Source organism: Pelobates fuscus, chromosome 9 (genome assembly GCF_036172605.1).
Source record: "Pelobates fuscus isolate aPelFus1 chromosome 9, aPelFus1.pri, whole genome shotgun sequence".
Classification (NCBI taxonomy): Eukaryota; Metazoa; Chordata; class Amphibia; order Anura; family Pelobatidae; genus Pelobates; species Pelobates fuscus.
Genome location: NC_086325.1, coordinates 48,874,588 through 48,894,225, shown reverse-complemented (window position 1 = coordinate 48,894,225; position 19,638 = coordinate 48,874,588). Strand labels below are relative to the sequence as shown.

At 43.2% G+C, this 19,638-nt stretch overlaps 1 protein-coding gene across 1 annotated transcript; it reads right to left on the bottom strand.

The window, feature by feature from the left end:
* Positions 1-211: 211 nt before the first annotated feature.
* LOC134573643 (nyctalopin-like) lies at positions 212-1,444 on the bottom strand. Its single transcript, XM_063433428.1, has one exon. It carries the CDS (start codon positions 1,442-1,444, stop codon positions 212-214), a length of 1,233 nt encoding a protein of 410 aa, XP_063289498.1.
* Between the last annotated feature and the right edge of the window lie 18,194 nt (positions 1,445-19,638).

Here is a 19,638-nt window from a genome sequence, read left to right as displayed (position 1 = left end):
ATTATTTATTGCTATTTTTAATAATCTACATGTTCAGTTGTGATGTACAAAACTGGAGATTGTCAAAAATAAAATAAATCACAGAATACAAAGTACATGTACAAATACCTAAACTATTATACAATTAAAGGCACAGAACACGTTGAAAAAACACACAAACAAATAATTTAACCAGACATTGCATAAACATTGAAAATGTCAAACAGCGATTTCAACAGTGATTGAATAAAAATAAAATTAATAGAAAAATATTAAAATGATCCATTAATTTAGGAGAAGCATCGGTGGAGATTTCTATACATCTGTCATCCGTGCCTTTTTCTTGAGAACACAAAATTCCATTTTGTGTAAACACATCAGAGGTTGTTGCGTATGACAATGCGAAGACACAATGTAAGCCATGGATTGCCCCAGTGTATGTTAGCATCCAATTTGCAGTCCAAGACATTCTGCAGTCACAGCTCCAAGGATTAGAAGAAACGAAAACGTGTTTCAGTTTGGGCATGTTTGAAAACAAATAGCTGGGAATGAAGGTTAAGTTATTTTTGCTCAGGTGAAGCATTTGAAGTTGATTTAAAGAAGAAAACGCATTTTGTGTGATGCTCGTTATGCGGTTGTTATTCAAATGTAATTTTTTCAAGTTAACAAGACTGTTAAACGAGCAGTTGATTGTAGAGATCTTGTTAGCTTCTAGATACATAATCCTTAGCTGGCGTAAGCTTCTAAAAATCTGATTAGGCAAATAAGATAGTGAGTTATGTCCTAAATTTAGAACATTCAATTTGTTTAGTTGGTCGAAGGCATCACTTTCAATCACCCAAATCCGATTCCGTCGTAAACTAAGATCTTCCAAAGCTTGCTGATATTTGAAAGAATTTTTCCCAATGGCTTCTATCAGATTGTTTTCCAGAGATAACTTTGTCACATTGCGGAGTTTCCTCAAAGCTTCCGGAATATAATGAATTTTATTGAAGCCTAACTCAAGAGCTTCTAAAGATACTAAATGTGAAAACACAAGAGGGTGGATTTCGAAGATGTTGCAATGGGAGATGTCCAACGAAATGAGATTTAACAGGCCTCTGAAAGTGTGAGCATGGAGGTAGGTCAATCTTGAATTCTTTCTAAGATTCAACTCTCTTAAATTGCTAAGTGAAATAAATGCTCCAGGATACAGAAAGGTTAGATTATTTTGGCTTACCCAAAGGACTTGAAGAGAAGGGACATTCTTGAATTCGTTAAACATCAGGATTCGTAAATAATTGCCTTCTAGGTTCAGTGAAATGGTTGAAGCAGGTAAATCATGAGGAAGTTTTTTGAATCCCAGCTTAGTGCAGGAAATGTCATCATCAGAAGTGCAGTGGCACAGGTCAGGGCATGTCACATTAGGAGGGTCATCTCCGATCAAGCCACCAAGAATACACCCAGGTAGAATAACTGCGAACATGGAAAATTGGATGTCTGGAATTCCAAAAAGAAAAAATCTATATGGTTGGAACATAGTGAAGATTGGAAATGTGTATTTTTTTTGGATTGATGGGACTTGTCACTCTGCACCTCAAACAAAACTAATGGCGACGTAGTTCTTAGACAGGTATAAGCTGCTTATTTGCTCCCGTGCCCTCGTACATATTGACTGCATTTTACAATTGGGTGGGACAGTCTTTTGTAGAGTCTTCATGAGCATCAATTTCTTTACATGGCACAATTTTAGTAAAAGTCTGCAATTGTACTTTCTAACCTTAAATGTATACTTTTTTAATACTGTTAAGTACAGTGTGTACAAATTCTTTGTGCCGAGGAATATTACATAAATGTGAAAGATTTACTTTTTACACTTGTGTCCTCAGTTTACTTTCTGTAGTTTAACCAATTATATATAACTGATATCACAGAGCAGTATTTTATTATTATTATTATTAATTATTATTATTATTATTATTATTATTATTATTATATTGACTGTATACAGTAAGTCTTTATTGAGAAACATACAAAACATACATCATTGTATAGTGGAGAAAATGCATTTATTTCCCCACTAAATGCCTAACAATTTCGAAGTGTCTTTTGGCACACAGAATCAGCAAGTTCAAGGTACATTGTCACCAGTGCAATGCATAGCTGGGGGTGGCTCAGGCTGTCAAAAACTTTGCTGTTATGTCTGCAGCCTTGTCTGTTCCAATTACTGTCAATAACATCTTAGAAATTTGTATGCAGTTCCAATTCATTCACCACTCACAAACTGTGTGATAATAACAGCTAAACGTATTATAACCTAAACTAATAGCTTTATTATACTTTTGGAGTTTACATTTTTCATTTAAGTTAAAGGGGACTGCATACACCTAACGCACGTTAGCTTGCTGAAGTACTTTATGTATGAAACGTGTGTCTTTTTTACAATTTATAAAAGGTGCAGATTTCAATAGAAATTTTTATAAATGAACAATGTTACACCCCCTGGCTGTCAATAAGGTCCTGTTACTTCCTGGTTTGGTTAGCTCAGTAGAGCTAAACTCAGGAGGCAGCAATTGCCAGGAGCACCTGCCTTGCAAAGACTTCTCGTTGAGCTGCATTGGGCAGCTTGTGATTGGGGTTATAAGGGGAAGGCTTTCAAAGGCTGCAGACAAGCGATCTGAAGCTTTTTGCAAGCTGTTTTTAGATGTACATTAAATGCATGATTTAATCTGGAGTATATCTGCTGAACTGTTAATTTATTTATTTTTTCCCCCATTGGCGTGTACTTTTAATGTTCCACTTTAAATCTGATGATGAAATGTCACTGAAATTCATTATACCAATTACATCCATGATAATTTAACCCATTAAAATAAACGCTGCATTATCATTATTGCAATCTGTTCCTTGAAGTTAATTTGATGGCACTGAACGACATTATTTAGTTTGTATCTACACTGTGTGCAGAATTATTAGGCAAATTAGTATTTTGACCACATCATCCTCTTTATGCATGTTGTCTTACTCCAAGCTGTATAGGCTCGAAAGCCTACTACCAATTAAGCATATTAGGTGATGTGCATCTCTGTAATGAGAAGGGGTGTGGTCTAATGACATCAACACCCTATATCAGGTGTGCATAATTATTAGGCAACTTCCTTTCCTTTGGCAAAATGGGTCAAAAGAAGGACTTGACAGGCTCAGAAAAGTAAAAAATAGTGAGATATCTTGCAGAGGGATGCAGCACTCTTAAAATTGCAAAGCTTCTGAAGCGTGATCATCGAACAATCAAGCGTTTCATTCAAAATAGTCAACAGGGTCGCAAGAAGCGTGTGGAGAAACCAAGGCGCAAAATAACTGCCCATGAACTGAGAAAAGTCAAGCGTGCAGCTGCCAAGATGCCACTTGCCACCAGTTTGTCCATATTTCAGAGCTGCAACATCACTGGAGTGCCCGAAAGCACAAGGTGTGCAATACTCAGAGACATGGCCAAGGTAAGAAAGGCCGAAAGACGACCACCACTGAACAAGACACACAAGCTGAAACGTCAAGACTGGGCCAAGAAATATCTCAAGACTGATTTTTCTAAGGTTTTATGGACTGATGAAATGAGAGTGAGTCTTGATGGGCCAGATGGATGGATTGGTAAAGGGCAGAGAGCTCCAGTCCGACTCAGACGCCAGCAAGGTGGAGGTGGAGTACTGGTTTGGGCTGGTATCATCAAAGATGAGCTTGTGGGGCCTTTTCGGGTTGAGGATGAAGTCAAGCTCAACTCCCAGTTTCTGGAAGACACCTTCTTCAAGCAGTGGTACAGGAAGAAGTCTGCATCCTTCAAGAAAAACATGATTTTCATGCAGGACAATGCTCCATCACACGCGTCCAAGTACTCCACAGCGTGGCTGGCAAGGAAGGGTATAAAAGAAGAAAATCTAATGACATGGCCTCCTTGTTCACCTGATCTGAACCCCCTTGAGAACCTGTGGTCCATCATCAAATGTGAGATTTACAAGGAGGGAAAACAGTACACCTCTCTGAACAGTGTCTGGGAGGCTGTGGTTGCTGCTGCACGCAATGTTGATGGTGAACAGATCAAAACACTGACAGAATCCATGGATGGCAGGCTTTTGAGTGTCCTTGCAAAGAAAGGTGGCTATATTGGTCACTGATTGGTTTTTGTTATGTTTTTGAATGTCAGAAATGTATATTTGTGAATGTTGAGATGTTATATTGGTTTCACTGGTAAAAATAAATGATTGAAATGGGTATATATTTGTTTTTTGTTAAGTTGCCTAATAATTATGCACAGTAATAGTCACCTGCACACACAGATATCCCCCTAAAATAGCTATAACTAAAAACAAACTAAAAACTACTTCCAAAAATATTCAGCTTTGATATTAATGAGTTTTTTGGGTTCATTGAGAACATGGTTGTTGTTCAATAATAAAATAATCCTCAAAAATACAACTTGCCTAATAATTCTGCACTCCCTGTATTAGTAATTGAATACATACTCATCCTACACAATGAAAGCACTGAAATAAAGAAAAAATGACTAAATAATTAAAGTGTTGGGATTTAGTGCAAAGAGTAATAACACACTGGATACCTTTAAAGGGACACTGTAGACACCCAGACCACTTCAGCTTTTGTCCTTAGTGCTGCAATGTTAAACATTATAGTTCCAGAGAAACTGCAAAGTTTACATTGCAACTCTACCAGACAGCCACTAGAGGACTTCCGGGATCAAAATGGATCTTTGGTCCAGTATCTGATGCTTGACGTCTTCACGCTCTGCATGAGGACACCCAGCGTCAGATTATTCCACATAGGCAAGCATTGAGGAGGTCTAATACGTGTGCGGCATTTAGCGCGCATGTGCATTAGACCCCGCTCGTCTCTGGACTTCAGAGGGGGCCTAGCATCGGCCCAGCGCCGAGGGACATTGGACGTTGGGATCAAGTAAGTAAATAAAGGGTATTTAACCCCTTTATTTACCTGGGCAGTGAGCCGTAAGGAAGGAGGAGGCAGTGGGTGTGGGGTGGGGGGAGGGAGGGTTGGGGCAATAGAGCCAGGAATACTCCGCTTTATATTCCTGGCACTATGGTATCTCTTTAAATTAATTTAAAGGTAGGCAATGAGCCACATGTAATATTGAAACTTTATATTTAATTGAATGCATAAAAAAGAGACTTCAAAGGGAATTTCAGATGTAAGGCCAAAATAGCTAAACCGCAAAAGCTTTGGCCCTACACTGAAATTCACTGCGAACTTTGACAAATCACTTTACTTCCAGTCTGCCTCATATATCAGCCACAAAAAAAAAAAAAAAATTAATCAAAAAACACTGGGCACCATAATCACAACAGCTTAAAGGGACACTCCAGGCACCCAGACCACTTCTGCCCATTGGAGTGGTCTGGGTGCCAACTCATTATTGCAGTTTTGTCTATCAGACAGCCACTAGAGGTACTTCTGGGTTCTTAAAACCCGAAAAGTGTTTTAAACGCCGTTGGACGTCCTCATGCTATGCATGAGGAATGGGTCGGACTGGGGAAAAAAATTGGCCCGGTCATTTTTCAATCACAGCGGGCCCCCTGAGAAGGGGGCGGGGCAATAGAGGGTGTGTTTTGTCATCACTGATGACAAGCACGCCCCCTCTCAAAGTGAGCATGTTAGTTCAATGCGCAGAGCCCTGCTGAAGAGCTCAAGCATGGGGAAAAGTACCTGTATTTGTTCTGCGCAGCACAAGAAAATGTAATAACATGCTTGCGCTGTGTTTGCTTTTAACCTGTCTCTGGTGTCTCCATAAGTGGGATACCAGAGGACAAAATGGCCAGGAAAGCGTATGGTGCATGTGTTTGAAGCCTGCTTGTGGGATTGCATGTGTGTAGAGTGAGCTGATTGTGGTATGGTATTGTGTAAATAGGTCAATTTCATTCATGTTTGTGGTGTAATATATGTGGCTAGGGGCTGTAGAGAGTGTGTGTGTGTGTATAGGGGGCATAGTCTGTATAGGGGATTTAGTGAGTGTGTGCATATGGGCTATAGTGTGTGTGTATAGGTGACAAAGTGTTTGTAGGGGTTGTAGAGAGTGTGTGTTTAGAGAATGTTGTATGTGTTTGCTTACAAGGAATGTAGTGTGTGCATGGGGGATCCAGAGTTTGTATGTCAGGAATGTAGTATGTGTAGGTGGTGCAGTGTATGTGTGTGTAGGAGTGTGTGTGTAATGCGCGTGCGTGGCCATTGCCCCGCATGCGTATTAGGTCTCATCCGCCAGCTGATATTGGCAGGGGAGGAGCGTGGGCGGAGCCTGATCCAGCACCAAGGCACATCGGCGCTGGATTCAGGTAAGTCACTGAAGAGGTTTTAACCCCTTCAGCAACATGGGATGTTGAGTGGTAGGGAGTGGGGCACTGCATGAACCTGCAGTGCGAGGAAAACAGATGTGTTTTCCTGGCACTGGAGAGTCCCTTTAATGCAGAATTCATCCCTATCCAGTCAGCATTAACCCTTTCAATCAATAGCATTTGGCAGTTCAGAATGGAAGTTCAGCAATTTTGCTCTAACAGCTAAAGAGATAGTAAGATTATATCATGTCAGTGGCTAGGAGTAAGGGCTTAGGTTACAGCTTTAAAAGGGTTTTACAAGAATGTTTCAGAGAATGTACTCGTAGCCTAGCAGCATTACAATCAGATGAAGGGATTACGGAGAGTACACTATCCATTACATGTAGCAGAAGTAGAACATCACAATGTCCAGCAGAGGTGTCCATTTCCTTAACCCCTTAAGGACCAAACTTCTGCAATAAAAGGGAATCATGACATGTCACACATGTCATGTGTTCTTAAGGGGTTAAACCTCTAGTCTAATAGTACTGTACCTGACTTCCATTTGGGCATTTAAATGGTGAATATAATTATTGGGACAAAATAGTCAAAATTAAAACAGATGACTGATATTCTGATATTTTAGCCTAAAGGTTGCAATTTTTTCCAAAAATTCAAAATTTTGCAAATAAACCCCAAATGTGAGTCTAAACTCCAAACACATTCTAAGTACCAGCCCTATATGTTTATTTTGAATAAATCCGATCTTGTCTAAATAAAGATATAGCTGGCTGGGTATTCCCTCTCAACAATTTGTCAGAATCAAAATTGCTTTGAATAAACATATAAAAGTCAGCCACTCATATTACAGAGTATAAGATGTTCCAGATGTTAAGAAATACTACTCCTAATACTTTAATTGCATTAGGATTTCTGTTTATGACATTCTAGGCTTTAAAGTGTATTTTGTTTTTTAGAACGTTCTGTTCTCACATTCACTATATTCAGGGGTGGACTGAGAACCCTCAGGACCCCCGGGCAAAATAAATCAAGGGCCCCCTTACAGGTCCCACCCATGCTCCGCAGCAAGCCCCACAATTGTCCCGCCTCCAGCCACACCCTACACAATCTTTAGACACAAGGAACAAAAGTGCAATAATCCCCTTTAGGCCCCAGTAGAGACTACAGTTGAGGGCTAATGGGCCATGGAGGGGGGGTCTTTCTAGCAGAGGCTATCTCAGTGTCCTTTAGAGAGTGTGTTAGAAAGAATCTCCTCCAGGCCCCATTAGAGACAACAATGGAGTCTAATAGGCTTGGAAGGGGGTCTTTCTAACAGAGGCCATCTCAGTGTCCATTACATAGCCTCTGCTGGAAACAGTCGCCTCCAGGCCCCAGTAGAGACAACAATTGAGGGCTAATGGGCCATGGAGGTGGGGGTCATTCTAGCAGAGGCTATCTCAGTGTCCTTTAGAGAGTGTTAGAAATAATCTCCTCCAGGCCCCGTTAGAGACTACAATGGAGTCTAATGGGGCCTGGAGGGGGGTCTCTCCAACACTCTGGTTCCTATTCACAATATAGCAACACAACATAGCTCGCTGATACCTAGGTGTCATGTCCTAACCTGCCGGCATAATCCGCTACCCTGAGACTTCCGGGTAGACGGAGCTCGGCCACGCCCCCTCCTCTGACACGGTCTCCCCACGCTACATAGGGAGACCGCGCCAGATTCAAAATGCTGAATTATTGGAAGCTTACCCGCAACCTCGAACCCAGCAAAAGAGATTCTTCTACCTCCTCTGTGTACCGGAACCGGACTGGAAAACGTTGACCTACCTTCTCCTCACCTCGACCACGGATTGTACCAAGGACCAACTCTTACCTGCCAAGGCCTTCATTTTCTCTGAGGGAAAAGCTGAGCAAGCCTGGACTTCCACCACTACATAGCTAAGTAGTACACTTCGTCCAGAATTGGATTCTGCCTGCTTGCAAATCTGCTTACTCTCTATTTCTACAAACTAACTGATATCTCCTGCAACCTACTAAACTAATTCTGCTCTGGAAAGCCTCTCTCTCTGCCATGGACTAACTATTGCCTTTCTCCTATACTAATACCAAATTCTGCTGCTGCTGCTTGTTCCATTTATCAAATTCCGATTATTTAAAGATACAGTACCTGTACTAGTTTAAATCATTATCTCCACTCCTATTCATTAAATAAAACCATCAGTTATCTGCAGTTGTGTTCCATATAGTTACCAAGTAAGCATTACAGAATAATTCAGCCTTTGTAATGGATCCAGCAGATATCAATTCCAAATTTACTGTATTGAACCAAAGAGAAGATACTCTTGCCCAAGGCATGCAAGATCTACAGATTGCAAACGAACGGATCCTTACTTATGTAAGAGACTTACAAACGCATACCCCTCATACTGTTACGCACTCGGCTAGCGACCCTGCTGTATGTAATCCCGAAAAGTTTTCTGGAGATCGGTCCAAATACAGGGAGTTTCTTAATTCCTGCAAATTATTGATTGCCTTAAAACCTAGATCTTATCCCACTGAAAGATCCAAGGTTTGTTCAGTTATTTATTTTCTAAGAGGTGAACCTATGGCCTGGGCTCACTCCTTCCTGGAGAACGATGACCCCATCTTAGACTCCTTGGATGAATTTTTTGAAGCCATGTCTCTTCTTTATGAAGATCCCAATAAACAAGCTACAGCGGATTTAACCATTAGAACCTTACATCAAAGAAACAGACCCGTCGAAGATTACATTGCTGAATTTAAAAGATGAGCAACAGAAACTCAATGGAATGACATAACCCTACGCAACCAGTCCCGTATTGGGTTATCTGAAGCAGTAAAAGATGAACTCTCAAGAACTGAACTGCCTACTACACTGAATACTCTGCTTCAACTTTCAATCAGCATTGACAGACGACTTAGAGAAAGAAAAGCTGAGAAAGCTCTCTCGAGTTCATTATGGAAAAAAACATTCACTCCGTCAAAGACACCTGAAAAACTAGCAATACAAACAGAACCTATGGACATAGGGGTAATAAGAAGTTGTCTTACTCCAGAAGAGAGAACCAGAAAAAGACAATTAAACCTCTGCATGTATTGTGCTTCACAAGATCATGTGATCCCAGAATGTACGTTATTGAAACGTCCAAGAGGCGGTAAGCATGCTTCTATCACTTCTATACTGAGTGTACTTCCTCCAAAATCAACCTCTCATTTCTCCTCTATTTCTCTCATATTGCAGTGGGACAAAGAAAGAATTACGACTGAGGCCATTATTGATTCTGGTGCAAATGGGGTGTTCCTCGATTCATCCTTTGTAACAAAAAATTAAATTCCTTGTGTTCGTAAAAGCACTTCTGTCTCTGTCAGAGTTATTGATGGCTCCTTAATATCCTCGGGCCCCATTCGAAATGAAACTATTCCTTTAAGAATAACCACTAATAATATTCATTCCGAATTTCTTGTATTTGATGTTATCGCATCTCCTCTTTATCCGGTTATACTAGGAATCAACTGGTTAAGGACTCACAATCCACAAATTACATGGTCTCCCTTCTCTCTCACCTTTTGCTCTGCTTATTGTAAAGGAACATGTTTACAACATATCCCCATTTTCCAGGTTACTGAAGAACCGATTATACCTACCTATTATTCCGAGTTCACAGATGTATTTAGTAAAAAGGAAGCTGAGACTCTTCCACCTCATCGACCCTATGATTGTCCAATAGACCTCATACCTGGTGCCCCTATCCCTTTTGGGCACATTTATCCTCTCTCCGAATCAGAGTTAAAAAACCTCAAGGAATACCTGGATGAAAACCTCCGTAAGGGGTTCATTAGACCTTCCAGCTCACCGGCTGCTTCCAGCATGTTTTTCGTAAGAAACAAAGACCAGACTATACGTCCCATCATAGATTACAGATCTTTAAACAAAATAACAGTTAAAAATTGTTATCCTCTTCCCCTGATAAATGAGTTGATCGAAAGGTTAAGAACAGCTACCATCTACACTAAGCTTGACCTCCGTGGGGCATATTACCTTATTAGAATTAAAGCTAATGATGAATGGAAAACTGCCTTTCGGACCCGATATGGCCTTTATGAGTATCTTGTTATGCCTTTCGGGCTCTGTAACGCCCCCGCAACCTTTCAGCATTTCATAAATGACATCTTCAGGGATCTTCTAGATGTATGTGTTATCATTTATCTAGATGACATACTTATATACTCTAACAGTCCCGAGGAACACAGGAAACACATAAGATGGGTGTTATCCAGACTGAGAACTCACAAGTTATACGCCAAACCAGAAAAATGTCTTTTCGATGTTAATGAAATTACCTTTATAGGGTACGTTATTTCACCTCATACGATAAGAATGGATAGTTCCAAAATAGATTGTATTCTCAACTGGCCTACTCCTACTAATGTAAAGGACTTACAAAGTTTCCTTGGGTTTGCCAACTTCTATTGAAAATTCATTAAAAATTACTCCGACGTAGCTCATTCACTTAATCTGCTTAACAGCAATAAACATCCCTTTACTTGGAATGAAAAGGCTCAAGCAGCCTTCGATGAATTAAAGAGAAGATTTACAACTGCTCCTATTCTTCAACTGCCGAACCCTGCATTTCTCTATGTCCTGGAAACAGATGCTTCAGAGATAGTATATACTGACCACAAAATCCTTGAATATCTTCACTCGAACAAAACTCTCTCAGCCAGACAAGTAAGATGGAATCTTTTTTTTTCTCGGTTTAATTTTCAAATTATTTATAGACCCGGATCCAGAAACAAAAAGGCGGATGCCCTGTCCAGAATCCACCAAGGTCCTCCTGTACTTGGAACTCCTCCTTATAAAGTTATTGGAATTATATCATCACTAATAGATGACATAAAAAATCTAAAAGAAGAAGCTCTTGAACTTCCCAAGTCAAACAAACTAACAAAGAAAAACGGTATCTACTATTTCAATAACAGAATCTACATTCCTCCCATATTTAGGAATAAAATACTCGAATTAATTCACGATTCTCCTTTGGCTGGTCATCCTGGTATAAAGAAGACCGTAGAGTTATCTACGAGATATTATTGGTGGCCTCGCCAGGACAAAACCATCGAATCCTATGTCAAAACTTGTTCAAACTGCCAGAGATCCAAGTCTGAACATCATCAACCATTTGGTCAATTATTGAACCTACCGATCCCGGAAAGACCTTGGCAATCCATTTCAATGGACTTCTTGGTAGAACTCCCTCCTTCTCAACATCATACCACCATTTTCGTAGTAGTGGACCGCTTCACAAAAATTTCCCATTTTATTCCCTTGAAGAAGTTACCCTCATCATCTGAACTTGCTATGGTATTCATCGATAATATAGTGAAACTTCATGGACTCCCTGATGAAATCATATCAGATAGAGGGACTCAGTTCACCTCCAAATTTTGGAACGAGATGTGTTCTTCCCTCCATATTCAACGCAAACTATCTTCAGCCTATCATCCCCAAACCAATGGGCAAACAGAAAGAGTTAACCAATGCGTAGAACAATATTTACGATGTTATTGTTCTTACCTACAAGATGATTGGATCACATGGTTGCCTATGGCAGAATTTGCGTACAACTCTATTCATACCAGTAGTAAAATGACTCCTTTCTTCTCAAATTATGGGTTCCATCCCTCTTTATTTCCTAACCTAACCATTCCTTCTTCTAACCCCACCGTTTCAAATCAAAACTCTTTCATGTCTTCCCTATTTCTCAAATTACATGAAAATCTTAAACTCGCATCGTTTAATCAAAATAAGTTTTTCGATGCTAAAAGGCAACCTCCTCCTACTTATAAAATAGGTGATCTTGTATGGCTCTCCTCAAAAAACATTGCCACCAACCGTCCCTCGAAGAAACTGAGTTCACTCTTTCTTCCAAATATTGTCAATCATCAACAATAACGTTGTTAAATTGAAGCTTCCACCTACTTTAAAACTTCATCCTGTCTCCTTGCTTCCATCCATGTTTCCTTGCTTAAACCTCACCTCTCCGACCCTTTCCAGAGGGATGCCATTACTACTCCTGATCCTATTTTGGTACAAGGTGAAGAAGAATACGAGGTCCAAAGGATCCTGGATTCACGGATCCATCGTGGCTCCCTGCAGTATCTCATTAGGTGGAAGGGTTACGGAATCGATGAGGACACTTGGGTAAACTCCTCTGTAGTCCATGCAAACAGATTGATTACCGCGTTTCACAGGCGCTATCCATCTAAACCTTGTTGATAGCACCCTACGGGTGCTTCTTACAAGGGGGGTACTGTCATGTCCTAACCTGCCAGTATAATCCGCTACCCTGAGACTTCCGGGTAGACGGAGCTCCGCCACGCCCCCTCCTCTGACGCGGTCTCCCCACGCTACATAGGGAGACCGCGCCAGATTAAAAACGCTGAATTATTGGAAGCTTACCCGCAACCTCGAACCCAGCAAAAGAGATTCTTCTACCTCCTCTGTGTACCGGAACCGGACTAGAAAACTGTGACCTACCTTCTCTTCACCTCGACCACGGATTGTACCAAGGACCAACTCTTACCTGCCAAGACCTTCATTTTCTCTGAGGGAAAAGCTGAGCAAGCCTGGACTTCCACCACTACATAGCTAAGTAGTACACTTCGTCCAGAATTGGATTCTGCCTGCTTGCAAATATGCTTACTCTCTATTTCTACAAACTAACTGATATCTCCTGCAACCTACTAAACTAATTCTGCTCTGGAAAGCCTCTCTCTCTGCCATGGACTAACTATTGCCTTTCTCCTATACTAATACCAAATTCTGTTGCTGCTTGTTCCATTTATCAAATTCCGATTATTTAAAGATACAGTACCTGTACTAATTTAAATCATTATCTCCAATCCTATTCTTTAAATAAAACCATCAGTTATCTGCAGTTGTGTTCCATATAGTTACCAAGTAAGCATTACACTAGGCCAAGTCGGCTCCTCTTACCTTAATTACTGTTGCTGGCTGGCAGTATGTGGGCTTGCTGGAAGGCTGTGGGTTTGCTGGCTGTGGCTGGCAGGCTGTGGCTTCCTGGCAGGCTGTGGGCTTGCTGGCTACTGCTGGCAGGTTGTGGGCTTGCTGGCTACTGCCAGCAGGCTGTGACTTGCTGGCTGCGGCTGGAAGGCTGTGGCTTGCTGGCTACAACTGGCAGGCTGTGGCTTGCTGGCTACAACTGGCAGGCTGTGGGCTTGCTGGCTGTAAGCCTGTGACTTGCTGTAGGTCTGTGGGCTGGATACTGGCCTGTGGCTGGCTGCTGGCCTGTGGGCTGGCTGACTACTGGCCTGGCTGGCATGTGGGCTGGCTGGCTGGTGGCCTGGTTGGCCTGTGGGCTGGCTGGCTGGTGGCCTGGTTGGCCTGTGGACTGGCTGGCTGGTGGCCTGGCTGGCCTGTGGGCTGGCTGGCTGGCTGGCCGGCCTGAAGGCGGGCTGGCTGGCTTGCTTGCCTGTGGGCTGGCTGGCTACTGGGGCACTTGTAGATAATTTGAAGAAAAAGTCCATACAAAATAACCACTGCTGCTCTGTGTAGTGGTTATGGTGCCAGGAGGGCCGGGACCCCCTCCCAGAGTAAGTAGTCAAACCGTTTAAGAACAGTTTGAAAGCTTACCTGGGGTCTGCTGGGATATGGGGCTGTAGTGCAATGTATGAGGGGTGCAGTGTGTGTGAAAGGTTCAGTGTGTGTGTGTGTGGGGGGGGGTGTAGTGTGTGAATGTGTAGGGAGTGTGGGGAAATGTGTGTATGGGGGGGCAGTGTATGTGTGTGGCAATGTTAGTATGGGGGCTGTGTATGGGGGTCTGTGTGAGGCAATGTGTGTAAATATGTATGGTGTGTGTGGGGGCAGTGTGTGTGTGTATGGGGGACAGTGTGTGTGTGTGTGGAGGGGGGGCAGTGTGTGAATGTGTATGGTGTGTGTGGGGGCAGTGTGTGAATGTGTATGGTGTGTGTGTGTGTGTGGGGGCAGTGTGGGTATGGGGCTAGAGTTCACTCTACCAGGAATCCCTGGTAGTCGCAGTGTTGAGAGTGAACTCTAGCCCGTAGCTCCAGGGCTAGAGTTCATTCTCGCGAGAGACGGAGCATTGCCGTGGTAACCGTGGCAACGCTCTGTGCTCGCGCGAGAAGTACCCAGAGGAGCTGCAGACTGAGCTCCCAGGTCCTCTCTTCCTCCCTCCCCTGCTGGCTGCCCGCACGGTGCCTGCAGACCGGGGAGAGAGATCGGCCGGGGGGAATCCACCAGTGATATATACAGCCCCTCTGTGTGCCTTTTTGTCTCCCACCAGTCCCTCTGTATGTTTCTTTCTCCCCCTCACTGCTCCTCTGTGTCCATGTCTCCCCTCTCCTTCCCCCTCTGCCTCTTTCTCCCCCTCCCCTTGTGTGTCTCTCTCCTTTCTACCTATGTCTCTCTTCCACTGTCTCTTTCTCCCCCCTTTCCGTGTGTCTCTCTCTACCCCACATCTCTCTTCCCCTCTGTCTCTTTCTCCCCCTCCACCATTTCTCTATTCCCCGTCTTTCTCCCCCTGTGTCTCACTCTTCCCCCTCTGTCTCTCTCCTTTCCCTGTCTCACTCTCTCTCCCACTCTGTCTCTTTCCTTCCCTTCCCCCTGTGTCTCTCTCTATTCTTCCACTGTCTGTTTCTTCCCTCTTCCCCTGCCTCTATCTATTCCCCCTCTCTGTGCATCCTGTGCTGGGAATTGTGGGAACCGCAAGGGAGCATGAGAGAGAGACATACTCCTCCCTCCTTCCGTCCTCAGCATTAATGACAGGAGTGCCGCCGGCGAGGCTGCCACCCGGCCCAATGGCTCCAGCGTGGAACGCGGACGGCCCCCTCAGAGTATGCCACCTGACTGGCCACCCGGTGGCACCTACTTGTACAGTCCCCAGATGCTGCGGCCCCAGTGGCCAATCCGGTGCTGCCGCCGGGCCCCCTGATGGCGGCCCTGGCGACGGGCCCACCTCCCGTCCAGGCCCTCGGACTATGTCCGAAGTGCCCGACCGGTCAGTCCGCCCCTGACTATATTACAGATTTACACAATCACACTGGAAATAAAATCATTGTATTTGGAAAAGAATGAAAACATTTATTAGGAATTCAAATAAAGGTTATGTCTCAGTGTTAATTTTGGCTTTATATCCTCCTCCGACATCCGCTAATGGGGAAACCTAGTGCGCATGCGCGGCAAGTGCAACGTGTGCAATATGGCTTACCCATAGGAAAGCATTGAATCAATGCTTTCCTAGGGGATTTAGAAGACGGACGTCCTCATGCAAAGCGTGAGGACGTTCAACGTTGTTTCGTAGAATCAAACTCCATAAAAGAATTGCTTTAGTCATTTAATCCCCCAGATCTCAATCCGTTTGAGCGTCTGTGGGATGTGCTGGGGCAACAAATCCAATCCATGGAGGCCAAAGCTCGCAACTTTCAGGACTAAAATGATCTGCTGCTAATGTCTTGGTGCCGGTTACCACAGTACATGTTTAGAGGCCTTGTGGAGTGCATACCTCAACGTATCAGAGCTGTTTTGGCAGCACGAGGGGGACGCACACAATATTAGGCATGTGGTTTTAATGTTGTGGATGGTCAATGTATAGCATGTACAACCTTTTTAAAATGTAATAAAAAAATTGAATTTGAAAATGAATTTGAACTGCACCAGGAAATTTCTCAAATCATTCAGAGTTATGTATACATCCCATGAAGCACTGCAGTTTGAGACTTTGCACTGAAAAAAAAACCCCACCCCCCAAATACTGCGCGCGCTCACATGCACATCAACGCAGTCATGCATATATGCCTTGGTTGGCAAAAACGCATGGGCGGCAGGGTAATTCTATTAATGCAATAAATGCATAAACTTGATATATAATGCCAATTAAGCAATAAATACATACATTTGGTATATCATGCCAATGAGCAGTAAATGCATGCATCCTGAATATCATGTCAAAGAGCAGTAAATTCTTAACTTTGTATATCATGCCAATGAGCCACGTGTGGCTCCAAAATGTCTGCTAGTGCCATGTGCCCCCAAACAACCTGCCCATCTCTGCCCTTTGCGCCATCTCTCTGCCCTTAGCTTCCTTGTGCCAATTTTATGCCACCATCATCTCTGCCACCAGCATCTCTGTGCCATTGCTCTGCTCCCAGCCACTCCATGCAATATCTCTGCCTCTTGCCTCTTTGTGCCATCTCTCTGCCCTTAGCCTCTCTGTACCATTTCTCTGCCTCCAGTGAGGGCGACAGTGTGTGTGGGAGGGTGCCAGTGTGAGAGGAACAGTGTGTGGGATAGATAATTTGTGTGGAGTGTGACAGTGTGTGTGGGTGATAGTGTGTGTGGGATAGTGACAGTATGTGTGGGTGAATGTATGTGTGGGATGGTGACAGTATGTGTGGGAGGGTGACAGTGTGGAATTGTGACAATATGAAAGGTGGTGAGGGTGGGATAATGGTGACAGTGTGGGAGGTGGTGACAGTGGGGGTGAGATTGGGGGAGTGACAGTGGGGGTAATGGTAGCATGAGGGCATGGTGGCAGTGTGGGGGGGATGGTGAGAGTGTGGAAAGTTATAATGTGAGGGAATGGTGACAGTGTTTGTGGGAGGGTGACAGTGAGGAGATGGAGACACTGTGTAGGGTGAAAGTGTGGGGGGGACAGTGTGTGTGGGTGATAGTGTGTGGGATGGTAAAAGTGTGTGGATGACAGTGTGGGGGGGACAGTGTGTGTGGGTGATAGTGTGTGGGATGGTGATAGTGTGTGGATGACAGTGTGGGGGTGGTGACAGTGTGTGTGGGAGGGTGACAATAGGGGGATGGTGACAGTGTGACAGAAACTATAGTGCTAGAAATACAAAATTGTGTTCCTAGCACTATAGTACCCTTTAGTGCCCTCTCCCTCATGTTCCTCCTACCCCCACAACATTAAATGGGGTAAAAAAAACTTTTGGCACTTACCTGATTCAAGTGTTGATGTCTCTCGGCGCTGGGTCAGGCTCCGTCTCCGCTCCTCTACTGACATCAGCCAGTGGAGGGGCCTAATGCACATGGTTCGCATCACGATCGCATTGGGAGTACCCCATAGGAAAGCATTGAATCTATGCCTTCCTATTGTGATTTAGCTGATGCTGGATGTCCTCATGGGTCCCTTTAATGTCCCTTTAACATTGCATGATGGTCAGCATCCGGAGGATTCCGGTTAGGTCAATAAGATGGAATGGTTATGATTCCCAGAGTGTCATTTTAAAGCATGCATGTGTTTTGAAAATTAGTATTTCTTTACAATTTATACTTTGCATGGAAAATTAAATTTTTTTTTTTACTGTGGGCAAAATTAGTTCTATCCATCTGTGAAAAACAACACCATTACACCAAGGTGGCTCGATACCATAGGACTCTGTTATTTGTAGTGTTTTGAGTGAGACAGGATCCCTGGTCTGGCATACTAATGATTATATTCCAAATTCCTAGTTACTTCAGATGCTTTGTGTCTAAGACAATTTACATCCATGCTACTAGTTTGATTAGAGAAGGAACATTTTGTCCAGTAAACAGTGTAAAAGAAATAAAACACAAACCAAATGGTGATCTCTTCGTGTATTCCTTTCAAATACATGTATAAGATCCAGAATGAGGCCTTTCATTAATCACTTGAAAATTTGGTTTGAAAAAATTCCCTTATGACCACAGGTTGCGAGAGCGTAGGTTAGCCTGTTAAAGGAACACTCTAAGTACAATAACCACTACAGCCCAGAGTGCCCTGGCACCCAGCCAGTGTAATTTGCTAAACAGTTTGGAAATTGTTCAGCAATTTATCTGTGTCCCCTGGGCACCCACACCACATCCTTTCTCGTGCTGGTTGTCTTTACTGCATTATTCACATCCGATACAGAACGGTACTTATTAGCTGATATTCTCCAATGAATCTTACCCTGCACAGACCTAACTAACTGTATTACCCTGCAATGCATGGCACAGGCACCAAGTAAGTTGTTACACTAGTCTTATACATTAAAATGTTGCCGTAAACAACAGTTATGTAAAGACATTGTTACTTTAAAACACAGATTGGCATTGTTGACTTTACTTATTGAGAGGAGTAGAAATTTTTCACCCTTTGTAATGTGCCAAAGTGATACTGGAGAATTATTTTTTGTTCTTTTTTTTTGGTCGTTAACAAGGCTTTATTGAAGCAAAAAAAAATAGTTATAAAAGTACAATAGGGCAATTGGTATGTGTGTGAGACTCGCAGGTATCAATGCGTATAAACAAAGATGCAGTTGAGTAATAGGTATTCGGTTTTCAGTATTACAGAAAAAATAAAGGGGATAGATATGCACCAATGTGTAGGTATCGAGGACTACAGGATATCACAAATATAATGCAGTAGCAGACATATCCTTCAGTGATAAGCTATGTCCACTTCATTATTATCTTACTTGTTTAAGACCAAGTGCAGGGAACTTGTGGAGTCGGGCAAAATTTGAGGTAGGAGATCTAGGTTGTGGCCAGGCTTGGTGTGGTTGCATATGTATGGGTCTCCGTATCTCTCATATGTCCCTTATTGCTGTAGGGAAGGACTTTTGGAGTTGGTCTATGACTTTGTCAGCACAGGGTGGTTTGCCCTCATTATTCCCGCTACACTTTGCGGGCTCACCTAAGTAATTGCCTTCAGGGGAATCAGTAGTTAAAAAGAAGGAAATATATTATGAAACAGTTGGTTGTAGGATAGTATAAGAAAGGTGAGCAATGCAGTAAGGGGGCGGACATAGTGGCGTGGTCTTATTCAAGATCCCGCGAGTCAGTCCCCATGCCCCCTACGCGTGTAGCTTCCGGCTGCATCACAGATCCAAACCAGGGGTGCCACAGGTCCGTGTGTTTTATGTCATTCCCTATCAGAGACACCTGCATTGCTTCCGCTGACTGGATTTCCCCTACTACTCCGTACTTGGTCTTGTTTTCTTTCCAGATGGCAGGTATCAGAGATTCGGCTGCATTTGGGAGGTGACGGTGGGTTCATTTTTTTGTATGCGGCTAATAGGGACAGGGTTGCGTGCAAGAGAACATTTTCTATTTCGAAGGGTGGGGTCTCCCCCAAGATCTCCGAGTCGATGGAGTTGGCCAATTCCCAGAATGGTTTTATTCAGGGACAATCCCACCCCATCTGAATGTACCCGCAGCCCCCCGCATCTTCAGCATGTGTTTGGTACTGTGGGGAACACCATGTACATATATTCAGTCAAGAGGAGATGAGGCTAATTCCTTTTTTTTTTTTTTTCTCATTGGGAAGCA

What these genes read in the sequence shown, in the direction of transcription:
- LOC134573643 (XM_063433428.1), bottom strand. Translation starts at nt 1,444, where the DNA reads ATGTTCGCAGTTATTCTACCTGGGTGTATTCTTGGTGGCTTGATCGGA.